At 34.2% G+C, this 22,857-nt stretch overlaps 4 protein-coding genes across 5 annotated transcripts; 1 reads left to right on the forward strand and 3 right to left on the reverse strand.

Annotated features, from left to right (window-relative positions):
* Positions 1-336: 336 nt before the first annotated feature.
* Positions 337-3,586, reverse strand: LOC107270205 (retinal dehydrogenase 1). Its single transcript, XM_015745006.2, has 11 exons — positions 3,445-3,586; positions 2,563-2,667; positions 2,343-2,444; positions 2,096-2,261; positions 1,720-2,024; positions 1,541-1,643; positions 1,273-1,457; positions 1,025-1,189; positions 782-939; positions 617-691; positions 337-548 (listed from the first exon to the last, which is right to left on the reverse strand). Exons 1-11 carry the CDS (start codon positions 3,490-3,492, stop codon positions 479-481), a joined length of 1,482 nt encoding a protein of 493 aa, XP_015600492.1. The 5' UTR covers positions 3,493-3,586; the 3' UTR covers positions 337-478.
* A 1,617-nt stretch (positions 3,587-5,203) lies between these two features.
* LOC107270206 (retinal dehydrogenase 1) lies at positions 5,204-9,245 on the forward strand. The gene is made up of 10 exons (XM_015745007.2): positions 5,204-5,591; positions 6,768-6,872; positions 7,123-7,224; positions 7,311-7,476; positions 7,588-7,892; positions 7,987-8,089; positions 8,166-8,464; positions 8,535-8,743; positions 8,827-8,901; positions 8,978-9,245. Exons 1-10 carry the CDS (start codon positions 5,556-5,558, stop codon positions 9,045-9,047), a joined length of 1,470 nt encoding a protein of 489 aa, XP_015600493.1. The 5' UTR covers positions 5,204-5,555; the 3' UTR covers positions 9,048-9,245.
* Positions 9,246-9,372: 127 nt separating this feature from the next.
* Positions 9,373-10,628, reverse strand: LOC107270210 (NADH dehydrogenase [ubiquinone] 1 beta subcomplex subunit 2, mitochondrial). The gene is made up of 3 exons (XM_015745015.2): positions 10,430-10,628; positions 9,797-9,917; positions 9,373-9,691 (listed from the first exon to the last, which is right to left on the reverse strand). Exons 1-3 carry the CDS (start codon positions 10,528-10,530, stop codon positions 9,614-9,616), a joined length of 300 nt encoding a protein of 99 aa, XP_015600501.1. The 5' UTR covers positions 10,531-10,628; the 3' UTR covers positions 9,373-9,613.
* Positions 10,629-15,516: 4,888 nt separating this feature from the next.
* Positions 15,517-21,430, reverse strand: LOC107270165. Of its 2 annotated transcripts, XM_015744907.2 has the most exons (4): positions 21,214-21,430; positions 17,907-18,090; positions 16,506-17,314; positions 15,517-16,310 (listed from the first exon to the last, which is right to left on the reverse strand). In XM_015744907.2, the coding sequence occupies exons 3-4, from the start codon at positions 16,546-16,548 to the stop codon at positions 15,892-15,894; spliced, it is 462 nt and encodes a 153-aa protein (XP_015600393.1). In that variant the 5' UTR covers positions 16,549-17,314; positions 17,907-18,090; positions 21,214-21,430; the 3' UTR covers positions 15,517-15,891. The 2 variants fall into 2 exon arrangements, with proteins under 2 accessions (XP_015600393.1, XP_015600392.1); XM_015744906.2 differs by lacking the exons at positions 17,907-18,090; positions 21,214-21,430 and adding an exon at positions 17,493-17,556.
* Between the last annotated feature and the right edge of the window lie 1,427 nt (positions 21,431-22,857).

A 22,857-nucleotide genomic window follows, 5' to 3' on the forward strand; every position in this document is an offset into this window, starting at 1 on the left:
GGCTAAACTAGTCATTTTATATTCAGCATTATTGCTGCCACAGTAGCTGACTGCATCTGAGGATACATAGTTATGAGTTTCGTTTCCTCCTTAATCCATGATAATATTATTCGTCATTAATTTGCAATAAGTAATAATACCTCTGTCAGAGAAAAGATTGATCAAAGGAAAATAATGGACCATAAATACTTGTTTCTTGAAATATTCTGTTTCTTAAAATTATATTAACGATTGGTGGGATAATATTTCAAGTTTGAATGTCCCTAATGATAACAACCAAGTAACAATACAGATATCGTCGGAAAAATATCTAAATATTAGGAAAAAAAAGCCGGATTCACTAATTTGAATTTTCATTATGATTCAATTTATATCATCTGCGCTTCATAAAGAATAACGCATTATAATACAACGAATTTGGTGGTGGAATATCACAGAATCATATCAATTTTGGCATAACATGATAAAAATGGTGGAATCAGTTGTTCGTTGGCAAACTTATAGAAATAGTTTTGATTTCCAGAAACTCATCAAGAGAATTGGTACCCCTGAAAGAAAAAAATTTACATAAATAATTCTCATTGAATTTCGTTTAATATGGGAAGAAAATACTAACAATTCTCGTCCAAAGCCAGATTGCTTGTAACCGCCAAATGGTAAATGTGGTGCCGGAAGTACCCATTGGTTGATGCTGTTGAACATATTATGCATATTGGATAAAAAACATTCTTCAATTAAACTGAAGTAATTGCTTAAAACAAAATTTCGAAAATTCACTTACCCAACTGATCCAGCCTCAATGGCTTTAGCAAATTCCAAAGCCTTAGTAATATCGTTAGTAAAGACACCAGATGCTAAACCATACTTTGTATTATTTGCTCTTTGAACAACTTCCTCAAAAGTTTCAAATTTCAAGATACACGTGACCGGGCCAAAAATCTAAAATAGTTTAGATTGACTGAGTTAAACAATCAATATGAGTCAGATATCTCTTTTTGTTATTAATACTTGTGTATGAACTTACTTCTTCTTTAGCGATCTTCATGTCATCCGTAACATTACTGAAAATAGTTGGCTGTATAAAATAACCGTCAGTTCCATGTCGACTTCCGCCACATTCCAATTTTGCTCCTTCCTTGATTCCGGATTCGATATAAGCGAGTACTTTTTTGAATTGCAATTCACTGATCTATAACACATATAATAATTTTAAGTGCCATGTTTGGTTAAATAAGTAACAATTAAAAGTACATACAAGTCAATTGTTCTTACCTGCGGCCCTTGAAACACATCAGGTTCGAAAGCACCACCAATTTTTACTGTTTTTGCAAATGCAACTGCCTTTTCAATAAATTTGTCATGTACTGATGATTGCACAAAAATACGAGTGGGCGCGATGCAAGTTTGTCCTGCATTTAAGAAGACACCATGACAAGTATAGCCTACAGCCTTATCCACTGGAAAAAGTGACATTATTATAAGTTTCTCGGCTTTTTATCATATCTTCATTACAATATAGGCACATTTAAATTATCCTTACAATCGGCATCGTCGAAAACAACAAGAGGACTTTTTCCTCCTAGCTCCAATGTGACACGCTTCAATGTAGTCCTTCCAGCAGCCTCAAGAATTTTGTGTCCGACCTAAAGCATTTAATTTTTATTATATACATTCTGGCGAATATTAAAAAATTGTTTACGTTCCAAAAGTAATACTTACAACTGTAGATCCAGTGAAGGCCAGTTTTCTGACGTCACTGTGCTCAGCAAGAGCATTACCAGCAGTGGCACCGTATCCGGGTACAATATTTACAACTCCCTTGGGGAAGCCAGCTTCTTGAATAAGAGTGCCAATATAAAGAGCAGACAAGGGTGTCAGTTCGGCTGGTTTAAGTACTAAAGTGCAACCAGCTGCCAATGCTGGTGCAAGTTTCATGGCCAAAAGAATAAATGGATAATTCCATGGGATAATAGCACCGACTATACCAAGAGGTTCTTTCCTGGTGAATCCAAGTTCATTTTCATCTGTAACGTACGAAATAACGTTTAGAAATTTTCTTATGCATCATTATATTTGAGTGGATATAATCACGCACCAGTAGGCATCGTTTGTCCTCCAACTTTATCGGCCAGTCCCGCATAGTACTTAAATATTTTGATACTTCCGTAGACTTCTTGAAAACTATTAGAGAATGGCTTGCCGTTGTCAATAGACTCCAAGCTAGCAATCTGATTAATATCTCTTCCGATAAGATCAGCGAGCTAGATGTAACGGATATAGTTAGTTATGCTATAAATAGTAAAGTTTACTTCTGTTATGCTTCTGATAAAATTGGGCCTAACCCTTATTAATAATTCTCCACGGGCGCTGGCAGTCAACCGCCTCCATTCGGATCCTCTTGCAAATGCTGCTTTAGCCGCAGCCACCGCCTTATCTATGTCAGCCTTATGAAAGATTAAACCCGTTATTATTATTCCAGTTCTCCAATGATTTAAATAACTTTCGGAATGGCTGAACTAGCCATTTTTAAGTACTAATTTACATTCAGAATATTTAAGTTACCTTATCACCTTCCGCCACTTCCACAATGACTTTCTCAGTTGCAGGATTGATAGTAGGTAATTTACGACCGCTTACAGCATCAACCCATTCGTTGTTAATGAACAGCTAGAAAGGAATAACTCATGTTATGATAAAATGAAATATATTCTGTTTTATCATATACGATGAAATGGTAATAACATTGGAATATCATTTATGATAAAGTTGATATCGAATATGGTAAGACTTACGTCTTATTAGGACCGAGTTCTACGAAAAGAAATCGGCCGAAACCGACGATACACGTATTAATGCCAGTCATTGTACAAAAATTTCACAAAAAATACATTTGTCATATATTTGACCTTTTTTATTTAAATAACTTCCCATTCGTATAAATTCGTTTACATATTATAATTAAGTTTATTTTCCTTCTGAAAAATAGATATACTTTTTGGAACGAACAGAAAACCCACCAAAGTAGCCTTGTAGAGAAGAATCTACAGATTAAAAAATACGCCGACCTTTTTTTCATTAAAATAATAATATAAGAAATATCGTTAAAAAACGAAAAAGTAATTTTTAACCTTATTTCGTACCTTTTTGTCTTTTTTTGTAATTAAAGTTTTACAGAATAAACATATCGTATTTGTGCTTGCATATTCTTACTACTAGTTACTTTGGAAGGCATTCTTTCTCGCCAATGTATTGCCTATAAAAGCTGCTATAGGAACAATATAAATTTTTGTGAAACTTGACAGAATGTAGTAACCCTGATGACTGAATTTATAATTATTTTGCTGCCTAAAGTCTTTTATCTATCTAAGCTAAGTATTAGATTACTTACTAATATTAGTCATAAGTGATACAAATTTCAAATAGTTTGCAGTATTGCCTACTAACCTTCGTATACTTAATAGTCGGATTAGGATCAGGTTTAGCCTCTAGCATTTTTACAATTATTTGTTCACACGTTTTGACTCGAACCGTACTAAACCGTTTCTCCGAGTGAACTGCCAGACTTGATAGAGAGGGGGTTCCATATATATAACTCTGGTAGACCCCTCTTCTGTTTTTAGGCTCGGCCGTATGGAGCATTCATTCAATGTATCAATATGACGTATGCGTATAGGCATAATATAAAAAATGTTTATTCAATGTTGATGCTGAACTGATCGACTTAAAATTTATACTAAAATTAAATTTTCCTTATAGATGGTGTAGTAAGTTTCAAAAACGTCCTGAAACGTAGACCGTGGCTAAGTACGGATCGACCGGCATCCCCACTCCAGGGCATCGTTGACGCTCATTGTGAAATAATGTTTGCAGATGTTCAACAGTTCCCATTTCAAAGAGGCGCATGCGCAAAGATCTAAAGTATTGAAAATTTCTCCAACAGAATATAAATCCTGTTCATATAAGATGCCTAAAAGACACTTTAGACATCTATTTGGACAGTATGTACTTTCTGAGTTAGATATATGTATATATAATTAAATGTAAATATGTATGTAAATCAAGTACTTTCAGTTTAAACGTTCAGCATACGTAGAATTAATTTCTGTTCAGGAAATTAATTTTTGTTTTCAACGACAAATACGACACGTAATACTAGCGGTCGGGCCTTTAAGTGAAACTGTTTGCCTCGTTAATTCTTCCAACTTACGCGATCAAGAATAATTGTTGTAATCAAGAGTATTTCGATTGATCTGTACATATTGTCACGAAATTTTCTTGAGAGATGAAATTTAATTGATGAGTACAGATATTTATTGATTGCCCTATTACTATTTTCAGTTATGCCCACTTAAAGAACTCGCTATATACATATGTTATAGAAAAACATTAATCTTAGGCGGTAAGAAATAACGTGACGTGTAATCTTCTTTTATAATGCAATTATGCCAGAGACTAAAAATAAGTTTGTAAATATAATGCATACAAGGAAAGTATAAAGCCCATAATGAAAGCCTTTACTTGTGTTACTTTGTGCACGGATGATTACTTATCATAAATAATATCAATTTTTGCTTCACTGCTTATCTTTGCGTTAGACCTCATAACAGCATCTTAACACTGTATTAACACTTGAATAGAAACAGATATGAGTTAAAATCGATGGTGAACGAAACTACTTCAATTCATATTTAAATTGGAGTTCATAGCGGAGAAATGACCTATGACATTAACGAATATATTACTATGGTAAAATAATAATAATATATTATCATTATATATTATTGTGATAAACACTTGTCAATGTATAACGTATCCGGGACTATTATCTGATGTTGTTTCTATCATACACATCAATTACTCAACTTTATTCCAGTAGATTTCAATACCTTTATCCTTTTCACTTATTTCCTTGTAGCTGCCATTTCCAATGAAAAGATATGCCAGCCTATGTCTTTCTTTTCCTTTCAGCTTCATCCTGCTTCATCCTCACATGAGGATAGCTATTGCTTATAACTATGCCAGGAATGGTATAGGTACATACATAGTTGTATAGTTGAGATCACCATACACCGGCCGTAAAGGTTGGAATATTTGCGCCGCGAGTTGCATCAATTGGCACTACCAATTATGACCCAAGAGTCGGACAGTCTCTCACCTCCACGTAAACTTATGTCTTCTTTCTAGTTGTATGTATACACCTCCCGATTTCATTTTTGGGACAGCTATATTTAGTTACGTTATCAGTAGCGTGTGTATTCCAGCATGTGCTACTATACATAATTAATTTGTACACTCAGCGTCATTAATGCTTGAACTTACCGATTGAGTTTTCCCATTTATATTACATGAATGGCACAAAGGCAAAAATAGACTTATAACGAATAATGAGTAGGCATTCTTTTGAACGATAAATATGTTTGTGCTGCGACAAGCTCACGCCGCAATCAGTGAACCAAGAAACTGATAATAACAAGATAATTCAAGACTGATGTAACTACACTGTGAACCAGCAGCTGCTTTTGTGAATCCTTACTTATCTCTAAATTTGTGAAAAAATGGCGGACCCAAAACCGATTATTAAATACACGCAAGTATGTATCGAAATACTACAGTTCTGGAATTTGCTGTGTATATTAGTTAACCACGTCTTATACTTGAACGTGATAAGAACTTAACCTGTACATGCATAATAACTAACGTCAGTATGTACATATAAAGCAAGGATAGAAAATATAGTTAAATAACATAACACCATAGCTTTAAAAAATAACATACTGATTCTAATAAATGTATTATTATTCTTCATCTTATAAATTATTGTAGTAATACTAATCGTTAGAGACGTTGCTTGTTAATTATTTTAATTTAGATTTCACTTTGTAACGCTACTATGTATCTAGCAGAATAATTTTAAATTATTACAATAATATTTAACAATGTAGCGCTCTTATATTAGAAAAAATGAAATATTCATTCCAAACTATTGCATCTTAAAATCCACTTTTTCCATGCTAAGAAAAGGCCACTTGGTTGTATATTATAGTGAAAATTAAAGTGATGCATAAGCTATTAGGCTTTTTAATTAGCCGGTAATTGAATTCGACAAAAACTGCATTTATGGCAGTCAAAATTATGCCGCCGAGGTCACAATCTCGAACACAGTCAGTTACTGGGCCGTTTATCCTATATGTAGTTATAATTCCCCAATTATTATCGTAACGTTGATATAGCAACGCTGTTACATTCACGTTATATTTGCAAGACAAAATCACACACGCAGGTTAACTATGTAATATTATGTTTGCTGAGATAGCATTTGTAATTTTTCAAGAAATACATCCTATATACATAATTTAAAAAAAACGTTTCACGTATCAGCGTCACCTTGCAAGAAGTCATTTCTTTACTTTTCTATATATTTCTTATCTTTCTAAAAAGAAGGAGAACGATCTTCGATTGGAGTACTCACGATTAGAACTCAAAAAACAGTTATATCGAGATTACATACAATATATTGTATTATATGGCAGCTACGTTAAAGTTATATAAATACAACAAATTGGTTTGCTAGGACATGCATATTTAAAAGCGTTTAGCGGAAAATACATTTTACTGCATTATTCATTCTCGCAAGATAATATAAGCTTAAAATATGTCTCTTATCTCAAATATGTATAGCTTATATGTCGATAGATATCATTTAAAAAAAATGCCGCTATGATATTTAAAAAATGTAAATTATGTGAAATTTAATCTTTTCTCTACAGCTATTTATCAATAATGAATTTGTCGATGCAGTAAGTGGACGGAAATTTCCGACTAAAAATCCTGCAACAGGTGCTACAATTGTAGAGGTATCTGAAGGGGACAAGGTAAAGTACATAGTTATAAACCCAATAAAGGCTTAGTATCTATTAAGAGAAACATTAGCAATATTAGAATTTCCTACTGAATAATGTAAAAATTCTCAAAAATTTGATCTGCATAACTTTTACGTCCCTGAGTATGATATTGTAATATTGCTGATATGTTCGTTACTGCGTGTTTATTGAGAAGTATGAGAAATTCTATTGAATAATTTATGATAAAAATAATTATGAACATTAACTACATGAACGATAGGCTGATGTGGATAAAGCAGTTGCAGCGGCAACCCAAGCTTTTACGAGAGGATCACAATGGCGGAATTTAGATGCATCAGCTCGTGCTGTCTTGATGCACAAGGTATATATCCAAATCTCTGAGAGTAAACAATTTATAATTGTCAAGACACTGTTTTATTAACTTCTTAAATATTCCTTTATTCACAGTTTGCCGATCTGCTTGACCGCGACAAAGAATACATTGCCAATATTGAAACTATTGACAATGGAAAAGTTTATGAAAGCTCCTTGTTTGATGTTCAATGCAGCATAGAATGCATACGTTATTATGCCGGCTGGTGCGACAAAATACATGGACACACTATTCCCAGTGGTAACGTTGTTTCCAGATTATTGGATTATTACAGAATTTATGAAATTTACAGTCCAGTGTTTTCACACTAGTTTTACATCTTCCAATTTACCTGTGATGTTACCACTTCAGATGGAAACAGTTTTACGTTAACACGCAAAGAACCAATTGGTGTCGTTGGTCAAATTATTCCATGGAATTATCCTCTTATGATGCTTGCTTGGAAATGGGGTCCTGCTCTTGCTGCTGGATGCACAATTATTTTAAAGCCAGCGGAACAAACTCCATTGAGTGCACTTTATGCGGCAGCTCTCACCAAAGAAGCTGGATTTCCGTCCGGTGTTATTAACGTGATTCCTGGATACGGTCCTACGGCCGGTGCTGCTATTGCAGAACATCCTGATATCAATAAAGTGGCATTTACTGGATCTACAGAAGTATGAATTAAAATACAATACTTAATATCAAGTTTTGTTAGATAGGGAAAATATCAATGATCTTTATACCTTTACGTATTATTTGTTGATGCAGATAGGACATGGAATTCTGAGAGCTTCTGCGGATAGTAACTTGAAACGGGTCAGCTTGGAACTTGGCGGAAAGAGTCCTCTTGTTATCTTCGACGACGCTGACCGTATGTTAATCAATTTTAATTTTTCATATTACTTGAGATCACGTAATTCATTTGATGACATTCCTTTTGCATTCAGTTAAGGAAGCTGCTCAAATCGCACATGACGCAATTTTTGCGAATCATGGACAGAATTGCTGCGCTGGTTCCCGTACTTTCGTGCAATCCACAATCTATGACGAGTTTGTTAAAGAAGCCAAGCGTTTAGCACTTGAAAGAAAAGTCGGTGACCCTTTTGATCCTAAGATGCAGCAAGGACCGCAAATTGATCAAGCAATGTTTGATAAAGTCATTGGTTTGATTGAGTCTGGTAAGAAGGAAGGAGCTGTTGCAGAAGCTGGTGGTGAGCGTGAAGGAAATATTGGATATTTTATTAAGGTGAGTTGAGAAAAATTGTTTTTGAATTTAATTAATAATTATTTCATTTTCGTTTTCAATGCTGTTTCAGCCAACGGTGTTTTCTAATGTCACCGATAATATGAGAATAGCCAAGGAGGAAATATTTGGACCGGTACAATCAATTTTAAAATTTGATACTCTCGATGAAGTTATCGAACGTGCTAACAGGACCAACTACGGCCTTGCTTCTGGTGTGATAACTAAAGATATCAATAAAGCTCTTACGTTTGCTCAAGCTATACATGCTGGAAGTGTCTGGTATTTAAATTAATTTAATCTTACATAAATGAATATTTCATATCAAGCTTGAAAACCTACATGATGATTGATTATGATTTTAGGGTGAATTGTTATGACGCTATAACTCCTCAGACACCCTTTGGAGGATACAAGAAATCAGGAATCGGTCGTGAACTGTAAGTAAACTATTTGTATCTTACGTGCGCTTATTTTCGGCAAGAATTATAACGTTAATTCATATGTTGCTTGTAGTGGTGAGGAAGGACTTAAGGAGTACCTGGAAGTTAAGACAATCTCTGTGAAGGTTCCCACAAAGAACTAAATGTGTTATCAAACGATCATTACGTTTATATTTCTTCTATAGTCATCTAAGTTTTCTTATAATGTTGTTACACACCTAAATATTTCATTCGAATGGTGTCCTATGATTCTAACAATTGAAGAATATTTGTATGTATAATATATATCCTTTGTTTCAATTAAAATCATTAAAAATGTAATAAATGACGTTTACTGTCTACATCATAATAAATATAATTTTATACTCTAATCACTATCACTGTCATATTTGAACATTATGAATAAAGAAAATTTAATTCTACAAGATTGATTGAGATAACTGAACAATTAAAAGAGAGAAGCAAGTATCTTAATGAAGTGATATATTTATTAACATAATATACAGAAGGTTCAAGTCATTCTAGAATTAGACTACGATTCCCGGTCTTGTATAGAGGAGTGTGTACACTGAATTGCAAGTACATACATTATTATAAATTATGAAAACAAGTGGTTGCTGGCTGCAATATTTCACTGTAGACTTGAAATATTATACCTCTTTGTTGTACAAGGATTCTTTAAATTATCTATAGCTACCATAAAAGCAGATCAACAATCCTCATCTTCTGGAGGAATACCCAATTCTTCGTCAGTCCACTCTTCTGGTACAGGATATGGAAACTCTCCCTGAGTTTTGACATAATGAAATGTTATATTGATTTCACACATTTCAACCCATGAAACAATGTCAAATGTATTGGATCATGTTAAACATTGATTAATTTTACTTACCACAATATGACCAAAATCATGATAAAGGTGGTACAAAATCCACCACCACGTTAGTCCACCCAAAAACTCAGCTGCAAGAACTATTCCTCTCTTAGGTGGAAGGCCGACACGGTACGACCATCTAATAAAAGATATACAGATAGTATTATTTTTGATATCCTAATATGTAACTTTGCAAATGTGATCATAAGATTCCAAATATAATAATCAATGTATTATACAGTAATTAGAAACCAACAATTTTTGTAACTTTATAATTTTGAATAGTATATGTTCCTCTACTTAAAACAAGATATATCACTTACAATGTTCGGACATGCAGTTTGTATTTTTGTATCTAAATACTTGTTAGAATGATTTAGTTTTCTATGAAAATTTTTTAAAGAAACATCAGATTAAACAGTCCTATGTAGAAAATGGATATTTCTATCCCAAGTATTACATTAAAAATAACTTTTATGTGATAATTCAATCAACAAAAAAGAGCGTAATTAAAGAACCTATATAGCATAAACTTGAATGCTGTCTTTTTATTGACTACGTAAGAGTCAAAAACTTCTCATTAAGACACCAAGCAATTTTATTTTGACATAACCTATTATACCAGAAAGTATTACGTAATGACTATCTTACCCATGCGAATGTCGTATTTGTACAGTATTTTTGGCAACATTATTACAAACTGTATACCGTGATACGGCCCTTAAAATGTTCAGACCTCGAGATGCCAACATTTTTACAAATAGTTCTTTCTACAATCGCGAACCCCAAGAAGGGAGATATATCCGAGACCAGCTGTGACACCACGCGCCGGAAATATTGAAGCGGTGTATTCAACAAATCAGATTGCCAGCTGGTAACAAAGATGTTGGTAAGGAGAAAAACTCCTTTACTGACAATCTATCATATGTATTTAGTTCTTTGATTGCAAAAACACAAATGTAGAGAAAATAGAATAGTTATCATTTTCTATTAGGCACGCTAACAAAAACTTAACCTGCGATAATATATGGAAGTAGAGTAGGTATACTCCTGGCGCTCTGAAACGCACTCTCGGATTTTGTTTCAAATCCTTGCTTGCACTGTGCATTACTATAAATGCATGTAAAAGCAGAAAAAAGAACGCATATGGCCTCTGTCGGCGCTTATGATTTATTCGACAGATCAGTTAATATAGTATTTGCTATAGATGGAATAAAATATATTTCATATTAGTATAAAAAGTGCTCTCTCTTAAAATGGAACAATTTTGAAATTTCATACTCGATGCTAGACGGGTAATAAAATTATGTAGGGACATCTAGCGGAATATATTTATACCTCTAATCGAAAAAATAGCATCTAACAGTACAAAACGCACTTCATCATATCCGGACGGTTTACATATTTCAATCGTGAAACTGTAACATAACGTATTTTCAGACCGTTCGTTGAGATCCATGCTCTCTTATTTTGTTTAAAATGCTGTGCACTTGTAATAGAATAGTCATTATGTGTGAGACGGGAGACAAACATGGGATGGAGACGTATGACATTCTTTTTCTTTGAATTTTCCAGTACACCTAGCCAGCTAACAAAGATACAGCTAACAAAGATATATGAGGAAGGATGAAAGCAAGTTCGTACAAAGTAAGTCTCGAAAAGTTAATAGTTCATATAAAAGGTGAAAAATAAGCATTCCCGCTTGTGGCATTGTAATACAGGATGACCGATCTAAGTACGGAGAAACGATAAAAATAAATTCGATCGCAACGACATCAGCGTTGTCGACTTATTTCAGAAATCACAGTTCAGTATTTTCTTATTCACAAGTATATTAGCTTCTTCGAGCATTTTGCATCACACACTATTCCCATATTTTATGTATTCATTAGGAAGCATCAAAGTAGTTAGATTTGTGTAAACATACGGATAAGCATCTGTAACTACATATATACTATAACAGTAAGAAATACAATAGCGTATTGTGAAATGCTTTTGATGAGACTCGTGTAACGCGTAATTATAATATATTATTAATACAATTATAAATTCGTGAAACAGAATTCCAAAGAGAAGATCACCAAACCTTATCTTACAAGAACACATGAAAAATATAGCCCAACTATAAATTTTGTTATTCAATAAATGATTTTTCCTGCAGACTCCAATCACAATTAATTACGAAAGAATCAAAGGAGAACATGGAACCTTCGATACCATTTCCCAACTATAAAAATAATAGAAATTAAAGATATACTCAGTTATTAGGTAATATTAATATGCCGACTACTGTTATCTTATTACACCAGCACAACCTGACGATCTATTTTACGAGATTAATTTAGGAGAGGCCAATATTTGATAGTGGTCGTAGAGGTGGGTATCCGACTGGGAATGTTCGCCATTACCGTGTAAACTTGGCTTCACGAGCGCTAGTCCGAAACGCGAATGCACCCTACGTTAAAGTAGCAAAAGCTGATCTCTCATTGGTTACTCCTCGCCTTACGACCCTTTCCCGAAGTACCAGGTTCCCGGTAGCAACCCTCTGACAATCTCACGTCATTGGTCCCAGGCCCATAGCCGCACCCCATCTCGCCTAATAAGATCTTTTATAAGAGCCCCCGGCCAGTATCCTTCGCCCGGGATACGAGACACCCTATGCCCTATAACCCATCCAACCCAACCTTAACCTATTGCGTTTTGTACTAAACTGCGAGAAGAAATATACGCGTACGCGATGGGGCTTCCGTGAGGCACCATACCGACAATAGACTTATATTGGCTTTTTTACGGGACGCGTGTATCAACGAGAAAACGTTCGAATGACCAACTTTTCTTCTTCCTCTTGTACGGAATCCTCTTCTTATTTTTCTCGCAGCTTCATACCCTCTCCATACCTTTTCTTGCCATTTGTACTTCTTTCATAAGACTTATCGTGAAATTACATGTGAATTTTTTTTTCTTGTTTTATTGGGAGAACTGCCTCAGGATACTTATGGCGTTTGACAGAAATAATTTTTTCTGTTTATGTTACAATTTTTGAACATATCAATGTTATTTTTGGCTAAGTCAATGACTATTCTGATTACGTATTGACTTGTAATGCTGATATCGTTGATGGATTACAGAATAGTAAATTAATTAAAAATGTGATTTTGAAATTTCAGATTCAGCAAGCAATGCGCAATTACGACGCATAAATTTTAGTACCATTTCTGCACCTCGTTATACGTAGATTAGACAATGAGGAGGTGATATAATATGATGCACTTTGAAAATGTATGAACCACTTCGAAAATGATTTGAAAGAACAAATATTACACAGAATACATAGAAAGAATATATAAACTTTGCTTGAGCACTAAATTAAATATTGTAATCGAGACTTCCAGCGAATATGAAGTCACAGTCATAGATATTGACAATGATATAATGCGAATCCAAGTGTGCAGTGAAGTGTGTTATTCCTTATCCTTTCTCTGATAGCCACTTTTTACACTACAAGTATCTTGTTATTCCTATATATTTTATCGTAGAATCAACAAACTTGGGTAAAAAGTGACTACTATAGATACTATAGGATATAATACTTCACTAAACATTTGGATTTGCAGTGTGTACCTATTCAAGAATATGATAATTACGTAGATGAATTGTTTCACAAGTATTAAATTCTTGAGTAGAAATTTTTACCGTTGCTGATATATAACTATGTTTGTTTTACTTATAAAGCCCTTCTGAAAAATCTATATAAATCTGTGATACCACAAATAATTTATGGAAATTAATTATACGGTGTCAGGCTGCGACTGTAGAGACAATGTTGAGATTGGGGTCCCTTTTAATTTATATTTCTTGAAAATATTTTTTACCTTATATATATTCTCCAGCCTCCATATTACTTTTGAGATTTGCTCATTCGTCCTTGCGAATACCAATTTAACATCAGTTTTATAGTGGAGAATTTTTGGTTTGTTTCCAAAAACCACAGGCGTGACGAAACATAATTTTACTTTTGTTCATTTTATGTATATCTGTAATATAAACATAAAATTTTATCTTTCATGCTTTTACTTAGAGTTTAATAAAATAATTCAGTTCCAAGTAAAATCACTTTTTTACAGGATATACATAAAGAAGCATACTTAAGCATAATGGTCGGCGCATAAGGTGTGAATAATGTTTCAGTTTTGTGAATTATAGGACGAATTAAGTGCTTTATAATGATATTAAACTCAGGAAATATATTTTTGTCCCATTTTTATAACTTTTATGTAAAAGTCGCGATATACCGTTAAAGGGTTTATATTTTGGGAAATATCGTTCGCCAAGCAGGTACTGCACATGGCTGCAAGATTTTCGCAATAAAGTCGATCTATTTGAAAAAAAATATTTAAATTTGACTCTGATGTTTGGCAAAAAGACCGGAAGTCTGTTTGCGGATTGAAGCTGTAACCGTATGAACCAGATTATCTGTCAGATATCGAGGTACGTGATCCTGCATTTTCATTGGCAATTTCGAATTTTAGTGAGGTCATACAAGAACGGTGTTTACTGGCTGGTTCCTCGGGGGTGGAATTCGTTAATGAGAGTCCAGTGGCCTGCATGTATTTGCAGGGTTGCCGAAGCCGCATACTTTTGCTAACGGAAGGCGCATCATCCGCACCATTTTATTTTACGATCCAATAAACCAATGGATTGCAAATTCGTAGCACGTAGGGGCCATTTCGTTTTTGGATGCCCGCTAAAGCGGTAAGGAACGTCGGGACGCCAGGCGTCGGATCCGTTATCCCCTTGCTCAAGCTATCACCCCACAGTCTATATTTCGGTAGCTATACCCTCTTATCTCCACGGGTTTCCATGGTTACAATAGCGGCCATGATGCTTTTGGGCGTGGGCTTTCATCCCCTATGCGAGGAAATCCAATAGTTTGTAGGGGATGCTGGGAAAATTGCACGATTCAAGATGGTGCGACACTCTGGACGCGACTGCGCATATATATTTTATTGTTATAAAAGTAGATTCTTCATATTGAACGTTTTGTTAATTAATTTTCGTAATTTTTCGCAAATCACTTTGTGCTACTTAAGTGAATTGTAACAATTTGTATTGTGTGTTAAAAAATTATTTCACGTTAAATTACGAAAGTAAACGATAGTTTAGTGTGGTTTACGCGATTCGCCCATATTTTGCTTTACCGCGAATAATTTTTTAGGGAAAATTATATTAGATTTATTTGCAATCATTTTTTGTCGTTTAACTAACGGTTTTGTTTCTGTTAATGAAATTGCTTATACGACCACAGTTGATTTGCACAATTTTCACACTAATTTCAAAACACGCGAAGTTGGTTACCAAATTTTCTTCTTTTCACAAGAAACAAAATTGCACTGTGATAACCGGATTGGTTTTCACGCGTGTTACTTCGTATCGAATTTTGAAATGTGGTCCAGCAAGCTGCAAACTACAGACTAACGTCTGACGGTTCTCACCACAATGGGAAGCCACGAAAGGATTGGAATCCGTGTTCACGAAATTCTTAAAAAAGTAATAAAACTAGGAAGGATGTAGCCGTAACGAAAGTTCCCGTGTAGTTCTGCACCATACGCTGCCAGTATTTATAGCACGAAACTATTTTGGACACGCGAAAAATCTTGTAACGTGGGTATGTCCACAATCGGTAGGATTACAATGAATAGCCGGATTTTCTTTAGAGGTTTCATTTTATTGCAGTTAGCTTTATTAACGGTTTATTGAGGTAACCGTCTGTTGGCCCACAGCCTCTTTTTTTTTGAATCTTCGCCACGCTTCGTAACCAACAAACACCGCGCAAATGAATATCAGTTCTTATTTTTTTTCCAAAAAATTAGTTTCATTAAAATATATTAACAAGTTTCACTAAAAAAATTCTATAGATTTTTATTTAATTTTAAAGTGTTATTTGGTTTATTATACATCTATTTTATTTGTTATTTATACCTTTTTGGCTTGTGCTGTACTTTAAATTAATTCTTATCGAATAAAATGCTCATGACTAGATACCATTTTATACCGTATAAAAAAATACTGAAGCTACAGTGATCATCAACGATATATATTTTTTTTAAATACTTTCACGGGGACACATTATTACTTCCAATATTTGGCAATGTCAAATTTGGAAAATTAAAAGTGGGCAGTTTTCCTATCATTCCCATAAAGTCGGCAATATTCGGCATTGGCATCGAGAGCAACTGAAACATCCCAAGATGCATAACTGGCCCAGAAGATGTTGCTTGAAGTCCAGGAATATTCGGCAAAACCAATCCTGAAGAAGATGACGGTTCTTCCTTGGATGATATGAATGGCAAAGACGGGAGACCAAAGTTCGAATCCCGTGTTAAACCTTTTGAAACTTCACTAGCGGGATCTTCGTTTTGATCCGACGTAACGTTAGCCATTACGTCGTCAACGACGGGAAACATTGTGTCGTTCGTCGCTGATGTTTCTGATGAGGCAGCTGCTAACTCGACAAATGGTTTTGCCAATCCAGCTATTCGGAAAAGTAATATTTTTTTTTTCATTAATATCGAATCCATCGACATTTGTTTTAAATCTCAGTTGAATAACCAATATTTTTATGTAGGAGAAATTGGAAAGATATATGCTTCGATGGTATCCTATATATTATAATTCGTAATTTGGTAATCCAATCAAAATCTATTACCGTACATTTTCTATGACTTACCTTCCACGAAACACCACAATACAAAAATTATTTTGACATTCATTCTCAAATCTGAAGATTAGGTTGGTTTATTCTCATAGTGTGATTTACACTCTTGTTCCTTATATACAATTCTAGCAGCTTGTTATACAAGCTCAGCTGATACATAATTATGACAAGGCCATTGATAATCAGGAAAGCCAGAATAATTTGTATAGACATTGGAATATTGTGATAAAATAGTATCCGACAGACTACTTCCTCTTTACGTGTATATCATTGTGAAATTAGGCAATGTAGTATTTTACAGAAATTTGACATTTCTCGTAATACATAACATACGCGGGTGTTTGCAAAATTTATACATGTAATAAATTTTCGGTTTGACGTATAAGATACGTGTATCTCAAAATTCGCAATATTCAATGATTCGTGCATGTTATCGCGAAATAATATATGCGCATACGGGTTAACGTGCTTTATTTTCTTCAGATAGAGAAGTTCGTTCCACCTTAAGCGAAATAATGAAATTCTAGTAGAAAGTGGAACGACCTTTTTTTTTTATATATCATTATGTATATATTTCATTATTAATTGATCTCAGCTTCAATGAATTTTTCATTCGTTTTGAACAGTGATTGGTATGACGTCATCGCCAACTGGATCATGTGGAACTTCCGTAGTGGTTGGTCCGAAAAATGAATTTATCCAATCGGTGAAAATCTTGTTTCTAATATCTATATTTTTTGGCATTCTTCGCATACTCGGCCATTTTACGTTAGTCTCCAAATTTGTGGTATCAGCTTCCGATGCAATGGCTGAACCATTACCTATGTATATAAAAATAAAAAAATATATGTTTCTGCTCTTAATCATCATTGCGAAATAGAAATGATTTTACGACAATGAAATATCGATTTTAATATGTTAAGTGATATAAATGACTGTATTTCAATATAGTACAATAATACCAACTAATTAGTAAATGCAAACGCGTTAAATACTCACATGTAAAATCTGCAATAGCCAACGTCAGAATAATCAAGAGAGCAATGCAACGTGACATTTTTTCAAGACTTTCTACTGTTTCGTGTCATGAGTTTTCGTATTTATAGTAAACGAGCAATAACTAATACAAAGTTACTTCGAATAGTCCAGATAATGTACGTGCGTTGGATTATTCATTGCAGTGGATTCGAGGTTTCATATATCAATTAGTATTATGTCTACCCGCATAAGATGGTATTACGAAAAACACTTTGTTTAAAGAAATATATGTACTCGTGAAATTTTTTACAGTGTCCTTGTTATTTTGTAACCAAATTTTTTTCTTAATATTATTGTGTAACATTGATCTAAATAACGACGATTTATTAGTATAAGCAAAATCATTCATTAGTGTTCTTTCGTTAGAGTACTTACGTTAATTGCTGATTTAGGTATGGTGTCTGTACAGTTGAATTCGAAAGTGCATTGATATCCCTTCTGAAAATGCAACTTTCGCTCCGGTTGCTCGTTAATTGTTTGCAAAAAGTTGTATTTCTGCTTTTCATATCTTTCGGGTATGTTTACCGGATATGCGTTATGAGCTACTGCAGATAACTGGCTATAAAAGAGAAATGTGCATTCGCAACGTTGTAAAGTATTCATAAACTTTTGTCAAAGTAGTGAAATACTTGCTTAGGTACATCACGAGACAGATATAATTTCTTTAAAGATGCTCGTTTGGAAAATTGTTCTTATAGCATTTTTGGGATGCGTTTTAGGTAAGTATACAAAAAATTCATTATAACTACAGCCGAAGATGTGACGTAGCTTGTAGTAATAATGCTAGATGTTAAATTGACTATTACGAATAATTTTGTTTATAAACGAAATCATACCACAGCTTTGTGCTCTATATTACTGGACTAAGATTTGGGATTTATAATTACTATAAAATTGTTAATTTAGGCCGCCCGCAGAATATACCATTTTTGCCACCGGGTTTCAACGCAAGCAGTTTAATACAGGCAGGACAAAATATCTTTAACCCTGGTTTAATCGGCAACAATGCCTTTTCTAACGCAAGCCAATATTTGAATCTAATTCCAGGACTTGTAAGTACTATACAAATTTATAAAAAACATACATAATTAACGTATATTTAAATAACACGTATCTCTCATCGTAACTCGAAAATATTCATTTTTCAGAATACCAGCGCGGTACCTGCAGGATTCATACCCGGAAATTCACGGTGAACAAACGTGAAATCTACACAGGATGTCTAACGAGTCACGATTAACATAAGTAATACAATAAGCGCTGATTATAACCGAAACTATATATTACCCAGAATAAATAGAATGCATATATAAATTCAAGGTCAGGCATTATATATCCTGGTAATTACTATAGAGCGTAACTAATTTATAACTGCAAAAGAGAAACCTAGAATTAGGTAGTGAGTATAGTTATCGGTACCGTAAAAAGTGTAGTACGCGTGGAACCTAAACCCAGAAATTGTCGCTTCATAAACTTAGGCAAAGCTACTGTATAAAGTTGGCTTATGGCCAGAAAAATACGAGTCGCTGGTTATCACAGGGAGGCCAGTTATAAATGGTTAATGCAAATTCAGTGAATCGCAAGCCTGGACCGTGAAGAGGAAGAATAGTCGGTAGCCAAGCATATATCGGATGTCGGGGTCCAACGTGACCCTGTGTACGTATGTCTGTATAGGGAAGTAGGTACTATCCAGAGGACACTGAGAACCGTATAGCGAAGCTAAGGGAGTAATGCTTGATATTTTCGGTTCGTAAAACTTTATGGATGGTAATAACCAGCGGCATAGAGCTCTGCAGACTCTAAAACTTCTCTCCGAGCTGCCCGATATACGATATAGAACCACCATCATCGCCAACCACCTTCTAGGCAACCCGCCGAAGTTAACCCTCTTTTGCCGGCGCGCCCTCCTTTTGCATTAATATATACGTATACTGTGCTGGCCATCTTTTATACTCATTTCACTGGATCGACTGACGTGGAATGGGTGAGGGATCAATTTTGTACTTAACCCCATCTCTCCAACTGAACTTGGGAAAATTAATTAAACGAGGGAATAGTTTGATTGTCCGTAACCGTTGCAATTTATTGGGGTTAAGCTGCGAGATTTTTGAACTTTTTTAATTTTTGATTGTTTCATATACTATATTTCGAATTTGCTGGTTGTTATGATATTTTGAGGCTTGTGATTATTTTTTAAAAATTTGGTTCTTTTTTTTATTATTAACACACTAAGCGAATATCGTATGTATGATGTGTGTTTGAGTTTTGGGATTTGTTACCACATATCGGTATGTCATCTAGCCTAAGCGAATAAAAATGGGTTTTACTTTAGAAATATGTAAAAACGTATATGCTACTATATCCATTTCGTAGCTAATATTATTGTTGTATGTCAATTGTTATGTTGCACTTATTTGGAAAATAAGTTATGACAAAATTGAAGCATACCAACAGAAGCTATTGTCGTCCTTCGCCGGGTAATGTTACCGACGTGGCTGCCATGCTGAGAATTCCTATGATTTCACCTACCCGCCGCTAGGTGGTATAGAAGTTTTACCCCCTAGGGGTACGTTCCGAAATATGCTGCCATTATACAAGTATCATAGCATTTTTCTCAAATACATACAAATAGCGACATAACAATGCTTCGGATCCTAAATATGATATTTGTAACATATTTTAATACTGCAGGTCACAGGCCGAGATATTATTGATAAAACATTACGTTATCAAAAATATATGCAGTTGGAATAAAAAATTGAGCGATTTGATAATTATGAATTATCAAATATTTTTGATTGTCCAATCATTGAGCAATATAAGAAAATCTACCACAATGAAATTCATCTTCTTACATGACAATGTAAGATTACACATTACTCATTGTCAGTGAAGCGGTCGATCAAAGTGGAATCTCATTTTAAAATGCAAACACAGTTATCTTTCTTTTTTAAATAAAATAAACTAGCCGACGTACATTTAAAATATATGTAGCACAGTCGTTTACGGTAGTTCTGTGAATAGTTATCCGCAGCGGTACAAATTGCATCTCATAAATTAACAACGATGCGTACTAAACAAGCATATCGTCCTAGCTCCCGGCATTAAGCAGGTAATTGATAGCTACCTGTACATTATGAGCAATAGAAGGTACAAGGACGCATTAAAACGCGTTCAGATATTCATAAAGCTTCGATAAAATAGGAATGACAACTTTTGTACAGATATTAACATTTTTCTTTAACTGTCAAATTAATTTTAAAATAAAAGACACAAGTATTTATATGGAACATATTAATCGTTAAAACTTGCATTACACTATAAAGACTATAATTATATATAACACGCACGTTAAATTATTTGATACAATTATCGTAATAAAAAATGTACTACATCAGGAATTTCTACGGAACTACGATACAGGTGCAGATTATGCAGGTGAAAAACTGTAAAGATTCACAATCAGATAATTGAACATGGTACAGTAAATAAGATTATTGTAAACTACCACTATATGCAGATTCAATGCTAGAAATAAGTGAAAAGTCCTAATATCTTTTTAATATAGAATTTTTTATATTTTTCAAAAAGCGATTAAACTTGTGTTACGTCGGTTGCTCATTTTGAATATAATATATATATACACATAGAATAAAAAATATGAAAAGTATGTATAACTGACCTGCCACGAAATCAACTATCGTAGAAACGATGCCACCAGAAGCTTCTGCAAAGAGAAATTCGAAGAAGTATCAACTGAGAGGAGCGAAGGAAGCCGTTCCACATACCGTATACGATACGGCCATGTTTGTTCTTCTTCAAGTCCTTGAAGATTTTTCATTCTACTCCACACCTTCGCCGTTTGTCCACCATAAAGGGAGATCGCGTAGGTTGTCGTACGGATCTCTAAGGTTTACCAGAAAACTCAGCTGGGTGTCGAGGAATGCCGCATATTTACCGAGGAGCAGTGATAATGAGAAGAACAAACATCGATGCTGGAGATTTCTTGCGACGGCCGTCGGAAACTCGAGGGACGCCATTCACGGGAGTACCAGTACACCTTCCGCGATCCACGGTTGCACCTCGATTGCGATGCTGCTTATAATACGAAAAAAAAATATGAAAATTGATAGAAAATCATTTAAAATCTAATTTAAATAAAAATTTGTTAATCTCGACAAATAAAAATTAAGGGATCGTGAAATTTGAGTATACGAAAAATCTACTGGACGATTGTGTCCGAATGATTCGTTTGTAATAATCTGATAATATTTCTAATTATGGAATCTAATGTGATTTAAAAAAAAATAAAATTGAATTTAAATTATTTCTTAAATATTGTCGGCTTTATCTCAACGAACTATACCTATTGGTAAATTTTGATGAACGGTTTCTAAAATAACGGTTGTGGGGTCGAGTGAATTTTGCAAAATCTCATAAAGTGCAATTGAGATATTTTGGAATATCCGGCTAGTGTCAGTTATGTGCATAGAATGTAGGAAATGCTTCAATGTGAGCGGACCTTTAATGACCTAAGGCGGGCAAGGGGCACCGGCGTAAGTGCCTTGTTTTTATAATACACGTAAAATAAGTTTACGAGGCCGCGGTATCGGGGCAAATTGATTTCGTAACGACAATCGCGATATTAATGTACAATAAAAATATCGCGATGGCAATTAAGTGAGGCAATTGCTCGGCTGCTAATGTTCCCCAGCCTGCCAGTCTTTCTCGCGAGCTCTACTCGATCGACACGTGAACTTTTCGTGTCAGTATTAAGAATTGACAATTTTCATCTTGTCAATTGTATCACGTAATTCTTCACTACTAGTTATGCAAGAAGTCTCTTTTGAATTACAGTGTTCAATATCTTTTCAGATACAAACGAAATACCTTTGACACCGTCTATCGTCAGAGTAGATTTTTCAATAATTAGAAAAAAGTTTTTTTTTAAAATTTTGTATTGATTTTATAAAAACTAGTACATTAGCAAACCACATAAAGTATGGAGAATAAGTCGTAGTTCCTTTAACGTATTATTTTGTGCCGTCGGAACACAGACAATTTAATTTACATTAATTATTAATCATATCTATGCAGATTTTTACATCTTCTCCATATTAAATTTATATACATATTTCTATTTGAAATATTTTTATAAATCAAATGTATAAATATGTAATGTTCATTACAAAAATAAAATTTCTTCAGTTTGCCGAATAATCCGTCGGAAAGACAAGTCCTCGATGTACATTTCCGAAAAGATAATATGTATACAAAATCTTTGCCTGAAAACATTACCTTACAAAAATTAACATGCGAATGAAAA

The sequence above is a fragment of the Cephus cinctus genome, unplaced genomic scaffold, assembly GCF_000341935.2.
Source record: "Cephus cinctus unplaced genomic scaffold, Ccin1 Ccin1_scaffold0709, whole genome shotgun sequence".
Taxonomy (NCBI): domain Eukaryota; kingdom Metazoa; phylum Arthropoda; class Insecta; order Hymenoptera; family Cephidae; genus Cephus; species Cephus cinctus.

Bases quoted from the DNA above. Each gene is read 5' to 3' on its own strand.
- LOC107270205 (XM_015745006.2), bottom strand. From the start codon at position 3,492: ATGCTAGAGGCTAAACCTGATCCTAATCCGACTATTAAGTATACGAAG. The intron at 1,644-1,719 runs GTAAGTATTACT...TAAATGCTTTAG, and splicing joins CCTTCACTGGATCTACAGTT to GTCGGACACAAAATTCTTGA. The intron at 940-1,024 runs GTAAGTTCATAC...AAACTATTTTAG, and splicing joins TGAAGATCGCTAAAGAAGAA to ATTTTTGGCCCGGTCACGTG.
- LOC107270206 (XM_015745007.2), top strand. From the start codon at position 5,556: ATGGCGGACCCAAAACCGATTATTAAATACACGCAA. The intron at 8,090-8,165 runs GTATGTTAATCA...TTTTGCATTCAG, and splicing joins TATCTTCGACGACGCTGACC to TTAAGGAAGCTGCTCAAATC. The intron at 8,902-8,977 runs GTAAGTAAACTA...TGTTGCTTGTAG, and splicing joins TCAGGAATCGGTCGTGAACT to TGGTGAGGAAGGACTTAAGG.
- LOC107270210 (XM_015745015.2), bottom strand. From the start codon at position 10,530: ATGTTGGCATCTCGAGGTCTGAACATTTTAAGGGCCGTATCACGGTAT. The intron at 9,918-10,429 runs GTAAGATAGTCA...ATCTTTTATTAG, and splicing joins CAAATACGACATTCGCATGG to ATGGTCGTACCGTGTCGGCC. The intron at 9,692-9,796 runs GTAAGTAAAATT...GTCAAAACTCAG, and splicing joins ATGATTTTGGTCATATTGTG to GGAGAGTTTCCATATCCTGT.
- LOC107270165 (XM_015744907.2), bottom strand. From the start codon at position 16,548: ATGAATGTCAAAATAATTTTTGTATTGTGGTGTTTCGTGGAAG. The intron at 16,311-16,505 runs GTAAGTCATAGA...TTTTCCGAATAG, and splicing joins ATTGTGGTGTTTCGTGGAAG to CTGGATTGGCAAAACCATTT.